The sequence below is a fragment of the Cygnus olor genome, chromosome 2, assembly GCF_009769625.2.
Source record: "Cygnus olor isolate bCygOlo1 chromosome 2, bCygOlo1.pri.v2, whole genome shotgun sequence".
NCBI classification, from domain to species: Eukaryota; Metazoa; Chordata; class Aves; order Anseriformes; family Anatidae; genus Cygnus; species Cygnus olor.
This window is the reverse complement of record NC_049170.1, coordinates 122,488,527-122,505,129: the sequence shown is the minus strand read 5'-3', so window position 1 is coordinate 122,505,129 and position 16,603 is coordinate 122,488,527. Positions and strand designations below refer to the sequence as shown.

The 16,603-nt window shown below is 36.7% G+C and overlaps 1 protein-coding gene across 15 annotated transcripts in view; it reads left to right on the top strand.

The window, feature by feature from the left end:
• The window catches only part of ASPH (aspartate beta-hydroxylase), a 116,719-nt gene that overhangs the window by 88,671 nt on the left and 11,445 nt on the right, over positions 1–16,603 (top strand). For all 15 annotated transcript variants that reach the window (XM_040545720.1, XM_040545712.1, XM_040545722.1 and 12 more), the window contains 5 exons: positions 1,419–1,517; positions 2,211–2,300; positions 6,924–7,061; positions 13,204–13,339; positions 14,225–14,316. In XM_040545720.1, coding sequence (XP_040401654.1) covers positions 1,419–1,517; positions 2,211–2,300; positions 6,924–7,061; positions 13,204–13,339; positions 14,225–14,316 — 555 coding nt within the window. The remainder of the gene's footprint in view (positions 1–1,418; positions 1,518–2,210; positions 2,301–6,923; positions 7,062–13,203; positions 13,340–14,224; positions 14,317–16,603) is intronic.

The following is a 16,603-nucleotide window of genomic DNA, read 5'->3' as shown; positions in this document are numbered from 1 at the left end:
TGCTAGACAGTCAGCAGGTATCAGCCCCTGACTGACCTCCACTCGCTCCCAGGCACTTGTGCTGATCCTCACAAATTGAGGATCTCTCCTGATTAAAATGTCCATCCTTATTTTGAGGAGAGAGGAGGTTTAGGAACAGATCTTGACCACATAATTGATATCAGATGGAACTACAAATTATGCTGAATATGCATATATATTATATTTTGTAAAATATTTATATATTCATATATATATATATATATATATATACATACACACCATAAAAATGTGGAGCTGGAAAGTAGATCAAGACATTCTGTAATTTCCCACTTGATTGAGGCAGACCAGATGAACTTAAATTAAACTATTATTGTTGGGAGTATGTTTCAGAACTCAGACCAGCCAGCTTCACACTTCCTTTCGCTGAAATACACCCCCATACGGTGATCCTTTCCTACAGCTTTCCCTGTACTCAGAAATCTTTCTTTTACACAGTCTCCATGAAATTCCCATCTGTGCCTAACTAACATCAGATTTCTTATTTGCTTATGGGTTTTCCTTTTCTGCAAAGTTATCTAAGTTAGTTTGTAACTCAGATATTATCTAAATGTTGACCTAGACATTCAGGGTACAAAATTGTACAGCTTAGCTGAGCACAGTAGGTCTTAGTCAAAGAATGCAGCACACAACTATAGAAGAATAATTTATCCATCACCTTCTGGAAAAGTGAAAGCACACTGAATCACCTGAGGTACCCTATTAGTCCTTGCATTACCTTCTGATAGTTTTCTCTTGGCCAAGAAAATGTGAGCTCTTCCAAAGGAGTGATCCAGTTTACTGTTGTGCTGAGAATGGCCTTTACATTCCCAGGGTCTGTACAGTCCCATCTCGCGATACAAGCATTATTTCACAGTGTGTTTCTAAATAGCAGCTACTGTGCTTCTAAGCATCGTATATTCTCTGTTGCCAAGACTAGTTTGCCAGCAGCATAAACCTGTCTAATTTTAAACTATTTCAGGTGTATTGCTACACTATGCTTCCCATGAATGTGCTGTAGACTTGTCCAAAGAGCAACTGCCTTCTTTTACATTAGGCAAACCTGGGATAGTAAGTGTTAATTAATGGTGTTAATTCTATAACTTAGTATGCTCTAACTCAAGAGACGAGGTAGAGAAGTAGAGACAAGAAGAAAATAATGCAATTCAGAGGTGCCAGTTGGAATAATTTTATTTATGAGACTTCAAAATTTGTCTTGTAATAGGTTATTCTGGAGAAAGACGTAAGTGAAAGAGTAGAAGTACAGGCAAGCCAAGAATTTATCTGAGTGTCAGTGATGGAAGCAAATTTCATTGCATCACTAAATAGTAGTATGTACACAGATTTGTTAATTTTTATAGATTCTTGCACGAGTATTTGATTCATTTGCGCTCAAACAGGTTCTACGACTGGCTCCAAATGATGGCTTTGCCAAAGTACATTATGGCTTCATCCTGAAGGCAGAAAACAAGATAGCAGAGAGTATACCCTATCTAAAGGTATTTTTCTTTTCTCATTTAAAGTAGATCTTTTACCAGTAGAAAAACATAATCAGAATGTATAAAATGTGCCAAGCTAGAAGCATTCTAATTACAAATTACAGTTTAAGCTAAGCATTGGTGTTGTATTGCTGCCAACAAACTGGAACAAACTTGTATACTGATATTTATCAATTCATAAATATCAAGTAACTGTTTTATTAGTCAGATAACCCTAAACACACAGCTATGATTCTCAAATTCTTTTGAGGCTGGCAGTATGCTGCAAAGTAAAGGTTCTTGAAAGATCCAGAGAGGGCATGTATATGTTTGAGTGTTTGGAGAGAAGTACTACAAATAAAAGCTTAATTTAAAATAGCCGTCTTTCTAAAATGCTTGTATATAGGGTTGGGGGCAAGTATCAGTCTTTGAATGCACCTCTGTCTTGGAGTGAATGGGGGATTTGGCAAACTGATAGAATTTGTCAGTGGCTTTTTACTCATACGTTGTATTCATTCAACCTAAGTTCCTAGTTACCATGGTAGTTATATTTTATAGCCAATTTCATAGCCTGTCACTTGAATAGAGTTGATAAACTGTATACAGTGACCAAGTGAACACTGTTGAAACTCCTATTAAAATTCTTTTAAACATTATTTTACATATGTATTATTATAATTGTTACTATTAGTTTTATTATTATTATTATTTTAGGAAGGACTGGAGTCTGGTGACCCTGGCACAGATGATGGACGCTTTTACTTTCATCTGGGAGATGCCTTGCAGAGAATAGGAGACAAAGAGGTACACATTTAATATGGTCTTAATATAAGTCTGAATTTCTGGTGGACTGCTGAATCCAGAAAAACTTTAGAGCATGGGCCCAATGTCGAAAAGTCATTAGTCCCTGTGAAATAACAATCCAGCGTGTGTGTAGAGGTCAAGATAAGCAACAGCAGAAAACCAAACCAACAACAACAATAAAACCTGCCATTTGCATGATTATACAATCTCTTAGCATCCCTTACTTTTCCATAGAATTAGCCAAAACTATTGAAGCTTACATGGAGCTATTAGTACCAACGGATGGAGAAACACACACACACACACTAAAAAATCAGAAGTTTGTTGAATGCATTTTTAGTCTGTTCTCTGCTCCTACCACTTTTTGACAAAGATTTTTCCACCAGAGTCAAAATGCAGTGACTTAAATATGTCACTATATACAATTTCTCTCATAACTCTGATAACAGTGTTCTGTAAACATTCTCTCTTTCCCAAAGTGGCCATGAGCATCAATGTCTGTGATACAAAAAGACTATAAAAGGACTGAATGTGTGGGCTGTTATGGTACTTGTTCAAACATTGAATTCATAAGCAGATCAGAAAAATAGAAATTTGTTCAGTAGATCTTTTGCCCAATACAAATATATGCTACTGGAAACAATAAGCTTTTCTAATTTATTAGTTGAGGAAAGCCAAATTTGAATTTGTGAATTAGTGCTACTGTCATAGTAGAGAAGCAAAGGACATTTGTTGAAAACTGTTGCTGGTAATGAGCTACACTATGGGCATGAATTTAATAAAAACAACAACAAAACAACAAAAAAAACCACCCTTGTGCATAGGTGAAAAATGTGAAAAAAATAAAAATGTATAGTGGAAAGAAATATGAAAATTGTTGCTTAACTAGTTTTCTAGTAGTACATCTGAAATATTGATAGGTAAAATACTGTAAAGAATGCTGACCACTTCACAGAATCACAGAACGATTGAGGTTGGAAGGGACCTCCAGAGATCTAGTCCCACCCCCCCTGCTTAAGCAGGGTCACCTAGTGTCTTGGACCAGTAAATAGGCAGTTCTCCAATATCAAATCAGACAAAGGGACTGTCATAAAGCCTACGTATGTGTTCTTTCTTGAGCCTAGTTCATCAAATTATTTTCATATATATAGAATGTGGAACTTTTATTACACTTTAAACAGATTATATGTCTAGAATGTTGAAATGTAGCAATACCTGAATTCTAAGTTAAATCACCTTCTTTGAAATTACAGTAAAATATTCCAATGAAGTTTTTTGAATTTAAAAGTTAATTTTCAAGTGAGAATTAGGCGGCCCCATTTTACACTTTTTTTTTTACACACACACAGAGTCTGCTTTATCTCTCTTTCTCTCCTTCACCCCTACCCCACCCCACATCATTGTCTGTCCTTCTCTAAACAGAAAACCAAAAAGGAAATCCCTTAATACTTCCATGGCATATTCTGGGTTGAATGATTAAGCCTAGAGCATCCCATTACAAAATTTGACTAAAGGTACCACACAGATGTAATTAACATACATCAGCCCAATCCCTGAGATAACTATGTGTTAATGTTTATGGACTTGATGGTCAAATCTTCTGTAGAAGAAGCTTTAATCAATGGCAAATGAACTTCTTGGGATAGTGGAGACTGTTAAATTTATCTGTGGGAAGTTAAAACTTTTTTTTTTAACTGACCTTCACAGGCTTACTGAACTTAAAGATTTAATCAAGGACACAGATCAATATTCAAGCAACATGTAAAATTGCTATCACTGAAGGTTTGCTGAAGGTAGATATTCGTCTATTAGAGCTAAATTAGGAATTATGAATGTGGTCTCGGTAAATTGTAGGGAAACAGCATTGAGTATATAACCTTTCCAACTATAATTTGGTAAAGTGCCAAATTGATTAAAACAACAACAGAATACATTGTAGAAGGTATTGCAGAACAAAGTGTTGTTCACAGAGAATGTATGAATTGAATGCTTATCAGACAATTTATTTCCTGGCAAATAAGATATACTCTTGTATCTGTCCTGTACAGGACAGTGGTCATTATTTAGTCTTTCCACTGCCAAGATCTGCATGTGAAGAGAAAGGTTCTTTTATGGAAACTCAGGACTGGAAAGGATGAGTGGGATAATTGTACCCCATACCGTCAAAGGCAATCTCATAGTACAATTCTTCTAATAAATAAGGATTAACAATATTATATATAATGATTATAGCTGATGGATCTTAAAGAACAGCAACATTCATACTTATCTGTCAGTGGCTGAGAGAAGCAATTCACCCCCCTTCTCATTTGAGCTAACTCCAAACACTGCAAATAAATTCATACAGTGAGCCTAAACAATCTATTGTTACCCCATTGCTATTACAACTTATGTCTTGAGGAATGTATACTATAAATCATAATGCTTCCATTTCAGAGGCTTAACCAAGATATGATCAAGCTTTATAGATATACTGTGTATTACCCAAAGGTAATATGTAATTTTTTTGACCAATATATTTTAAGAAGCTTATTTAGAGAAAAAGATGAAAGCTTCTATATTGTCTGCTGTTATTCTGTTTATCCACGGTGCTTTTCCTTACTTCAGATAAATAGAGTAAGACAACATTCTACTGCAACCTTTCCTTCATACTTCAATAGTCATAAATATCAGAGTACCACATTCTTTGAAAGCTTGAAGAAAATTTAGACTCTCAAAAAGAAATAATCTATGGTTACAGTATAAAAGGTTATGCAAATATTTGAAAACAAAAATACCCTAATTTATTTCTTGCCTTGTATCTGAAAGAAAAGATCTATAGGTAAATGTATAAGATGACACTCGAGGTTTTTTTTAGAAATAATCTGTTATGTGAAGAATTTTCAGTAGTTTTTGTTTACTTTACTGTATGATTGCTAATACTAAGTAAGTCATAGTAAGACACAGTGTTCTCATGACAACTTGTATCCAAAAAATATTTTGGTTTTACTTCTACTTTACTGGCTTCAAGGAGGGCATAAATAATATGCAGATATGAATGTCTTCTCCTAGAATAGGCTTATTTGGTTGTACATTTTACTTTCCATTAACACACATACATGAGGTGATTCTTCTTAACTTAAAAGTTAGTATTGTGCTTTTTGCCTCAGTAAGCCTTTAATAGTTTTTTAGCCTTTGCATCAAATGTGGGCAGATGAATGGACAACTGGCATTTGCTCTTGAATTAGAATAGGAGAAGGGACTCTGAAATGCAAGTAATAAATAGTCATGCAGGGGAACTACCATACAAGAGGACTGTTGGGGATAGTGTTTTTCAGTTGTTTAGTCCAGATTTGCAAGTTCCTGTTGGAAAGAAAAGTGTAGAGTTTGGTTTTGTGTGTGTGTGTGTGTGTGTTTTGTTTGTTTTGTTTTCTTTTGAGAACTTGGCAAGGAGGTGGGTACAGCCAGGGAAAGAATAATAATGTGTGGGAGAGTACGAACTGGAAGTACAAAGTTGATATTATAGGCTGTCTAATGTGGAGCGAGACAATATATATCAGATTAGGTGAAGAAGTGGGAGAGCTTGGTCTGAGTTTGGATGTGTGATGCTTCGCTGAAGGAGATTTGGAAAGGGAAGCTGTGAATTTCAAGTTGTATAGCTAGAGAGGGACTCTGGACGATTCCAGGTAATGAGGTTTTTGGATGATTTCTGTTTAGAATGGAAATTGCTGCCTGCTTCTTTCCTGTTTTGAATTTCTTGTCCTTCTATCTCCTGCTTAGCTGACCTTGGCATATCATGTTGGTTTTTTTCATTTTGTTTTGTTTTTATTTATTTATTTATTTATTTTTAAAGACAATGCAAAAATTAAAGCAGTGCTGGACAGGAAGGAGATATTTGTATGTAGCTTCCTCTGTTCATGGACCACTGTTACTCTTGTTTGACCTCTTCTTTCCAAGCATCTTATCTGCTTTCTTTGCAGGACCTCCTTTTGCAGCTGGTATAGAATGGTAAAGCAAGTTGTGGAAAGGGAGAGTAAGATGAACTAAGGCCTGGCATTGAGCGTCAGTAAGCTTTTACTACATGAAATACAGGGGAAATAAGCAAAATGAGTAGCATCAGCTCAGTTCTGGTGTGAGAACAAATATGTAAAGAAAACTCAGAAGTATATATGTAATCATGTAACAAAGTCAGCACTGTTTTCATTGCCACAGCATCCCTGTTGGTAGTAGAAGGGAGCCGTTTAATTTTTATTAAATTATTAAATTAAATCTTTAATTCATAGGTAAAAATGAAGCGTAGAGAAACCAGGGCTGACCAAGAAGACAAACAATTGTATCTCCCAAGTCCAAGGAGAACACCTAGGTTACTAACCGATATTTGGTGTGAATGACTGAGATTATCCTGTTTTGCTAATGTTGAGCCAGACAGCTGTGTCTGACTCTGATGTATTTTAGGATTGTTGATTTTTAGGATTGTGGATTTTCGTTTTTTCCCCCCTATTTTTCCCCCTTATTATTACTGTACATTAGGAGAATATCCCCAGCATCCAAATAGATAGCCTATTACCTTACCAAAGGAGCCTAAGTTTTTCTATGGCATGTTAGCTGATATGAATTTGTTTGATAACAAATGCAATCTCCTAGGCATACAAGTGGTATGAACTTGGGTATCAAAGAGGTCATTTTGCATCGGTCTGGCAGCGCTCCCTCTACAACGTCAAGGGACTGAAAGCTCAGCCTTGGTGGACAGCGAGGGAAACTGGTTATACTGAACTGGTGAAGGTAAGGGAGTTTGTTTCTGTTTACTTCTGTTTCTTTTCTTTTTTAATAACAACTGTAATCTAAGGTGCAAAGCAGAGAAAATACTCATAAGGTCTGAATTGTTGCCTGTGAGTACCATACACCAGTCTCAGACTGAGCCCAAGTTTTAACTAAGATACTATAAAATGAGCTTAGATGTTTTAATAATTGATGATGAGGACATTACTAAATACAAAATTTTCATGGTAGACTACTGTAATGTTTTAAATGCAAAATAATGTCAAACTCTGCTAATGGCTGGGACATCCATTGTGAATTTTTTACTTCGTCAGAAAAAGCTGTGCTCTTTGTCCCTTATATAATACTTGGTGACTTCTTTGGGATCTCTTAATTGCATAAGTTAAACAAGTGTAAACTTGTCACCCAGTGATGGATTCAGCAAAAGATAATGACATAAAAAAACTTTAAAGAACTAAAATTCTATTTGATACAAAACATGTAGTTTGTTTACTATTCACAGTAATAATTTATATTTTCAAAATTGCATATTTTTGAAACTAGAGATCCCTAGGCAAATCTTTCATAATTTGAAAATAATAATAACAGTAATAATTTTTTTTTAAAAAGGGGAGGAAGTACCCATTTTGCATATGCTTTGAATATTAACATGTGGTTTAACAAAATTCTTCTGCACAAATAATTTAAAAACATAAATGCTTCTTTGAAGAGACAGTTTCACTCAGTGTGTTTGTTTCATTATGCTTAGTTACATAGCATGTTAGAAACCTACTGTGAAAGAATTATTATTTTTAAATAAATTTAAAAAGTTTACTCCTTATTATGGTTCTGATGACAGTATAAATAAGGTTAGGAAACTTAGATTAAAGAGTAATCACTCAACTGTAATCTCACTCTTGGAAAAAAAAAAGCTTTGTGGACTAGCATGTGGTAAAATTTGAAATGTGTGTGTGTTCGACTCATTCTTGAGGTATGTGTAAAAATAGATACTTCCTGACATAAAGGAGGTAGAGGGACTTGGAGCCTCTTGTACTGTTGCCAAACAAAAAGAAAAGAATGCATATCATATTAATAATGTTTTAAAGGTGTCTGCAGTGATGTCTTAGTGACTCTTACATGTAGAGCATCCAAATCTCTAAATCACAGATGTAAAGGTGTGTGCCCCCCCCCATTGGTGGGAAGCGACAGTCAGCTTTGAAGGATGAAAAGAATTGAATTTCATATTATAAAATGGCCAGGGCTCCACCTTGAAAGAATTGTTTTCAGATGTATGGGATCATATGTAGAGGACTTGGTTTGGATCAGCATTCTGCATGTCTCATAGAAGAACATTTTAGATGAACCACATAGTTAGAAATTCACCCTGGTCTCCACAGCAAAACTGCCTCTCATAGGTGCTGCTTTAATGTTTGTTATTCAGTATACCAAAATAAGAATTTGAAAAATAAAACTGGAACTGCTGTGTTTGAAGCTTCTTTACTCCATTGTACTAAGAGTTTTTGTGGTAAATTTTATGTGTTTTATTAGTAAGGTCATCAAGTCTGACTGCTGATTTATTTACGTATATATCTCAATTTTGGGGGGGCAACAAGTTTTACATTCTTCAAGATACCTTTCAAAGTTGAAAGTATAAATCCAAACTATAAGTTATCAGAAAAAATATATGTATTTGCATTGTTGTATTTCCCCCATAACTCAAAAAGTACTTGAATTTGTGCAAGAGAGCAGGCTCAATTCTAATACTGATAAACACTTGCAAGTGCAAATTTGAAGTAGCATTCTGCACAAAGTAGAAACAATCTTTGAAGACATTTGTTTTATTGATTTCTGAAACATTCAAGCCTCTGTATGTGCTTTAGTTATTAAGAAAAAAAAATAAAAATTCTACATTCCGCACAGCAAAAAACAACCAGCAATTATTTCTTGCTACTTCATCTCTTTACATTCCTCTTCCATTCGTGCAGAATGTGTGGGAAATGCTTCCAAATCCAAATGATGGAAGTTGACATTGAAAATTTCTCCATGAAGGACAAAGCATTGGAAGCCTGGACCCTCTCTCCCTGTATTTCACCATTTGTTGTTGAATATGAACAAACTCCTTTCAATATTTTGGTAGCTTAACAATGCTAATGGAGGATTTATTTGTGGCTAGCAGAGGCAATGCTAAAGGTTCTCTGCCATACTCTGACAGCTCTGTCTTTGCTTATTCTGTTAACCAGCACAGCTGTAGTCAGTAATGTGTTAGAGCACAGACCTGGCTTGATTATGTTATAAAGAATGAGAATGTCTCAATAACACTTAAAAGGAGGTGTATGATGGTGGTAAATCCTGGTTAATGTTACTATGCTGGCAGCAGTAGATCTCTCTCGCTGCCTGTTAATGCTTAATTTTTTTGTGTGTTGTGTTATTATGTTATTTTTGTAGTTTTCTTGAAAGAATGGGAAGGAGGGCCTGATTTCTCAGGGAACAGAAACTATAAACCTTTAAATTAGGAAACGTATCAAGTGATTTATGTAGATGTGTTCTGCTAATTTTCTGATCTATGGTAGTTCAGGACTTTGGAGGGTCAAGAAACTCTTGTTTGAGCTCAGCGAAAAGGAAATCTTGCTTTTATCTTAGAAAACCTATCCTCCTCCCTTGGGGCAATTAGCTTTCTTCTGCAAGTCTTACAGAGTCATTGCATCATCTCTGGTATCTTTTATGGAACCTTGGTAGAGCATTCTTTTGTATTCTGGTACTCAGTTAATAAATGAATAAATAAAAGCAGCACAAAGCTATTGGATCCTAGACACTTTTCACCAGGCTGAAAACAATGCATAGAAAATGACCTAGGTAAATTTGTCCTTTTTTTATGTTGTGTCTTTTGATTTTGGAAATGACCCAGAGGATGCTTTGCCAACAGCATACTACCATGAATAGCTTATTGATTAAAGTAGATCTTGTATAATCAATTTTCATTGATTGTTTAGATTTTATTAGTTAAAAATTTCAAGTGCAGCAAGAAAAGCACAGAAAGAGAATGAAAGTACTGGCAACAACACAATCCATGATGTTTTCTGTAGACTGACAGCTAGGGCTCAATTGTTTGGCTACTAAAATCTAAACCTTCATATTTGATGGCAAAAATTAACTAAACTGTACATTTAAAGTGTGGCTGGATGCCTTAAGGGAGCCTTGTGTTGAAAAGAGCAGAGATAATGCTTATGCATGCTGATGTTTAAGCACTGTGAGTGACCAGATTAGTGCAAGGACCCTGTTTTGGATGGCTTTAAATACTGACCCTTGCCCAGAGGTGTTGGAGGTCCCCAGCCAATACACTGTAACTGTCATGAATACTTTCTTACTCTGTATTGGTAACAAAGTGAAATGGAGTAGAGACACCACCATGATTTTATTTTATAGTCCAATGGATTGAAATGCACGTGGTCAGTAGTTATGCCTCACATGAGTGGTAGTAAACTCTTAATCTCTGTCTGTGGCATTTATGACCATACCTTGAAAAGGGTTTGACAGCACAGAATAAGGATTTTTTAATATAATACAGTCACACATAAAAATAAAGCAATATTAAGAAATCCCTATTTAAATACAATAATTTCTTTGCCAATAAAATCTACACTATTACCAGATGTAAAGCAACTGTAAACTTACATTATTGTTAGGAACTGTGTTTAAAAAGCCATATGGAGGTTTATGGGAATCAGCTGGTAGGAAACAAGTACATATGCTCCAAGTGCTGCTTGCCACCTGATTCTTCACTTGAAATCGGGATTTGCACCAAACACAATATGAATCTGTTGCAGCCTGAGGCTTGTGTCCCTACATATTATACAGCATGAGCGTATTTAGCTTTTTTTCTGTAGATGCTAGCTCTTGGTTCAGTAGCCTGAAGTCCACGTCCTGGACTTAGCCCCTATGTTTTAATGGTGTTATCCATTCCTGCCCCTCGATGTTGGCCTACGAGTCTGTAAAATCAGGGATATCAAGGCTGAGCTGTGTTTGAACTCCTGTAACTCTCCCCTTCCTTTCTACGTAGGAGTTGCCTATCGCTCATAGTAAAGCATTATCAGTATGTGTTACAGGTGGGGGTCCAGTTTCTCATGAGTACAGAGACACTATTGATTTCAGTGGCAGTTATATCTAAAACCGTTGAAGAGCTGGCTCAAAATCAATGATATGTATTCAAATTGCTTTGTATCCAATGTACTAGGGAAGGAGCTTTAAAAGGCAAGGACAAACACACAACTTTGCAGGTTGACTTTCAGCCTGTCACTTGTGGAACATTAGAGGTGACAAAGCTGCCATTATGTGCATCTCCTTGCACTACCAGTGCTCTTCATGCATCTTTTTGTTTGTGTGATTGAAAGCTCCTTCTTATATTCTTGTTTTTCAGGAGAAGGGTTAGGAGTTTGAGGAAACAGAGAAGCACTTGTAATGTCTTTCAAAGTTTTCCAATTTTGTTGATCTGTATCACTTTAAATTGAAACCTATATAAATGCAAGTTTTTCATTTCTCTCTCTCTTCTTCATTTCTTCTTTCTCATCTGCAGCCAGTACAAATTCAGGTATGCAAGCTGGTATTTCCTTGTGTAGAAATGATAGTGCTGAATCAGTACCAGCGCTGTTCCCCTGTTCTCTCTGATTACATGGAAATTTTCAGTCTGTTTTGTACCCTGCATTTCAGAAAAAAACAGTTTTAGGAAGATATTCTTGAAAGTGTTTCTACTTAATGTTAATTATTAAAGGAGTGTTATGGAAACTCATCAGTGGGAGAGAAGAGGATGAATGCAGCAGGAAAAACAATGAGTGCTTTTCCCCTTTACTGATGGATGAGAGAACGCAGTTTGCTAGGAAGAAAAAGAGTAATAACACCAGCACAATCCTAATTTTCATAGATCTTAGCCTTTTTAGGCTTTTTAGGCTTGCTGTACTGGGAGATGGTCACCATATTATAGATATCGTGTTCTAGCCGTGGCTGTTTTCAGAGCCATTTATGATATATCAATGTACCACCTACTTTGCAGGATCAGCTTGTCCTTTAATTGAAAAAAAATGAAGTGGAAAATGCAACTGTTTAAATGGTGAAAAGCTAATAACCTTTTGGCTGAAAAGGGGCTGTTATATTACCTCGTCTGACCTGTGTTACAAAGATTTTGGAGTTTTACTCAGCTTTACGCATCGTATAAAGAGGCGATGTGGGAACACACCTTAGCCTATTTTCAGTTTGAAATTGATTGAAAATGTCTTACAGAAATGCTTTGTTCAAGAGCACAAAGGAAAAATGAAAACTATTCACCAAAAATAAGGTTGAGTGAGTAACGTAAGCAGGTGGGAAATGGAAGTCACATCATTATTATCCAGATCCATTGTTACACAGTGGGTTTTTCATTTATCTTCCTGTAACATTAAAATGACTTATTACTGGTAGAATACAAGGTTTCTAATGTACCTGATTTCTACAGGTAGAATGTCCTAAGGCAGCAGAGAACAAAAATCTTAATTCCACAGTCTTGTGGGTTTGGTATGTGTGAAGTACACAGCAGCTTACACATTTTTAATGGTTGTATCCATAAATTGTCACCTGGCATTTCAAGTTGTATTTGATCTCTTCCAATAGCATCAGAATGTGGAAGTGAATCTTTGCAAACCTTTCCGAAGGTTTAAATCATAACTGTCAACTTAAGTAGCATGTTTGCATTTGTCCTCTTTGAACTAGGATGTTCTGTCAACACTTGGAGTTTCAGGTTGTGTGAGTGGTTTTCTAGTCTCAAGAGTGCTTCCAGGTAGCATGTGCTATGTTTAAGAAGATCAGTACTCTTCTTAGCTTGCAACAAAAAATGATCTGTTAAAGAGCCCTTAGGCTAATCAAAAAGCAAGTTAAAGTGAGGCCTAATCTGCAAGAGGCTGGGGATTACTGAAATTTTACAATACAAATGTAATTGAATCTGAAGAATACTATGAAAGTTGGGTTTCCTGCCTTAACTTGTCATAAGGGAATTGACATAAGGAAACTTGATAACGATGAACTCTTTTTTTAAAGTACTTTTAAATTTAAAAAAAAAAAGTTAATAATGGCGGAAAAAAAAATAAGACACTAAAGCAAAATGCAGTAAGTTCTCAGTGAATTAACATGGCTCTCACAACAGTCCTTAGAAAAAAATTGGAAACTTATTCGGGATGAGGGGCTGGCTGTGATGGATAAGAAAAAAAGCCTCTTCTTGCCTGAGGATGAGAATCTGCGAGAAAAGGGAGACTGGAGTCAGTTTACTTTATGGCAACAAGGTAAAGCATTTTGTATTTCTCTTTCCCTAGTTTCACTTTCTGACATCAATATAGTGTAATAAGGAGTATCAATACAGTTTTTCTGGAATAGTTTTTTAAATCACTGTACCTGTTATTTAAGTCTGCAGAAGAAAGGATCTGATAAAACAGTGTCTGAGACCCCAGCAACAGTGAACAAAAATTCTTTATTCTAAACCATGTAGCCCATGAGCACTTCTAAGAATCCCTTGAGGGTAATACTAATTTCCTGGCAAGGCTGCCAAAATTTTGCATGGTAATGCATGTGCAGATCAGCCTGAGGGAAGACAGGAAAGCAGGAGAAGACATATTCTCAATATTGTGTTGCCAGCTAGGTGAGATCCATCATTCAGAAATGGTATGGGCAAATAGAATATGAGCTTTAATAAGCCTGCTGTTTTGTCTCTGAGCTTTGCAGTGGGAGGCTCAATTACTGGAATGACCTGAACTTCTTAAAAGACTTTACACGTGAAAGAGTACTGTAAGATAAAATACTAAAAGCCAAGGTATACGAAAATATAATCAGATGTTGAAATGGTATCATATTGGTGGCATTTTTTGTCTTTTTAATGATTATACTTTAATGATCTACTTAATCATTAATAAAAGCATAACCATACTTTTAGAATCATGTTTAAAATGGTAGAAAGCCTGCTTCTCACAAATAATTCAAAACCAAAGAAGTGGCAGGCTACTCTGATATAATATGTAAGCACTTGCTGTTGCATAATTTGTAAAATGTGTATGATATTATTTACCTCTTTTGGTGTCAGCTCTTGGACAGCTTTGTTGCTGTTCTGCAAAGTAGAAAACAAGGGGCTGTTTGTTCATTGCACTTTTGAATGTTCGATCTCTTATTTTCACCAGGAAGAAAAAACGAGAATGCTTGCAAAGGTGTTCCGAAAACTTGTGCTTTATTGGAAAGATTCCCAGAAGCTACAGGCTGCCGAAGAGGGCAGGTACCTGGCAAACTTCTTCATTTTTGCAAATCCCTAAAGCTGTGAGAAGGTGATGTTAAGAAATGTGTACAGAGGAATGTATGACCTTGATATATTCAATGATGGCTCAGACACACAATGAAGTTAATACTGTAATAGCCTTCAGCAAATACAAGATAAAATATATTAACTGAAGCTCTTCTATGGAATTTTTAGTAAAACCGTTTTCCCTTGTGATCACAGGGAGCTCATGTTGGGTAAGTAGTTATTTACCATGGGTCAACTGATAGTAATAACTTACTAAACCTAGTCCTAAGTGACTTAAGAGGTCATCACAGTCAGTACGGCTAACCCCAAGAAAACTGTCGCACCACAGCTGAAAATAGATCTATGCCAGAGAGGAAAGTTACTGTTTTCTTCATCATTTTTTTCATCCCAATATGCCAGGGTAAAACTTGTCAGAGTTTTACTTTACAACCATAGTATAACCTGTCTGTGATTCACGAATATTTAAATATTTGTATAATACTTGAATAGAGCGCGCGCGCACACACACATATGTATATATAAGACTCACAGAAGCTTCTAGACTGATCTGTGTGGGCAGATAGCATACATGGCAGTAATCATTCCACAAGGCAAGTATTATTGGGGTTATAAAAGTATTTCTGTGGGGTATGAATAACTTTTCTGCATAGCCAGCAGTAGCAGTTATTTGGGTTGCTTTAGGGTCTGACAGGGCAATCAAGCCTAACGTATCTCACTGTAGCAGAGGCAGTGGAATAGAGCATCTGTGTTCACCCCAGCCACTGGAGCTTATCGCTTGCTGTTATAAGGAATTGCTGGTAAGATGAAACCTCAGATGGTGGGAACAGCTAAGGCATTAGATACACATTCTCTTGTGCTCATTTTGTTGGAGAGCTAGCAATGTCTTAAAATGCAAGATTTATCAAAGCTACCTTGTCCTATCCTGAAATGCAGATTTCTCAGTTGAAAAGGTGCTTCTCACCACTGTTACACGATATTCACCCTTCTTGTTCATTGGGTTGTAGAATCACAGAAAGGGAAGGGACTTCTGGAGATCTTCTAGTCCACCCCCTTTTCAAAGTGTGGTAAACTGGAGCATGTTGCTCAGGACACTGTCGAGACAGGCTTTTGAATGCCCAAGGATCGAGACTCTACAATCTCTCTGGACAACGTGCTCGAGTGTTCAATCGCCCTTACAGTAAAAACAGGTGTTTTTTTCTTATGTTTAAATGGAATTTCCCATATTCCCAAATCTGTGTGCATTGCCTCTTTGCCTTTAATTGGATACCACTGAGAAGAGTCTGGCTCCATCCTCTTCACTCTTCCCATCAGGTATTTATATATATTGATAATATCCCTGCTGAGCTTTCTCCTTAGGCTGAGCAGTCCCAGCTCTCTCAGCCTCCCCTCATATGTCAGGTGTTCCAGTCCCTTAATCATGTTTGTGGCCCTTCACTAGACTTGCTCCAGGATGTCCATGTTTCTGTTGTAGTGGGTAGCCCAGAACTGGGCGCGCAAGATGTCTCACTAGCTCTGAGGGGAAGGATCACCTCCCTCAAACTGCTGGCAAGGCTCTGCCTAATACAGCCCAGGAGGCTGTTATCTTTCTCTGTTGCAAGAACACGTTGCTGGCTCACGTCCAAACTGTTCTCTACAAGGAGCCTGAGCTGTTTTTCTGTGAAGTTGTTTTCCGGACAGTTGTTCTATAGCTTGTAGTACTGCCTGGGGTTACTCCTCCCCAGTGCAGGACTTTTCATTTCTCTTTGTTGAATATCATGAGATTCCTGTTTGCTCCTTTCTCCATCTTGTCAAGGTTCCTATGAATGGCAGCAAAAACATTTGGTGTATCAACCCTTTCTCCTCAATTTTCTGTCCTTGCCAAGGGATGCATTCTGTCCCATCATTCAGGTCATTAGTGAAGCTATTAAACAGTGTTGGACCCAGTATTGAGCCTTGGGGTATACCTCTGGTGAGCTGGAGTTTGTGTTTTGATCACAACTCCTTGAACCTGGCTGAACTGCCAGTTTCCATCCCCTTCACTGTCAGTTTACCTAGTTTCTACTTCATCACTTTGTCAACGAGGATGTTATTCTACAGACAGTGTCAAAAGCCTTACTAATGTTGAAATAAACAATACCCACCAATCTTCCCCTCATCCATCAAGCTAGGCATCTTACTGTAGAAAGCTCGTTAAGCATGGTTTCCCATTCATAAATCCATGCTGACTGCTCCTAATCACCTTCTTTTCCTTCATGTGTTTGGAAATGGCTTCCAGGATTAT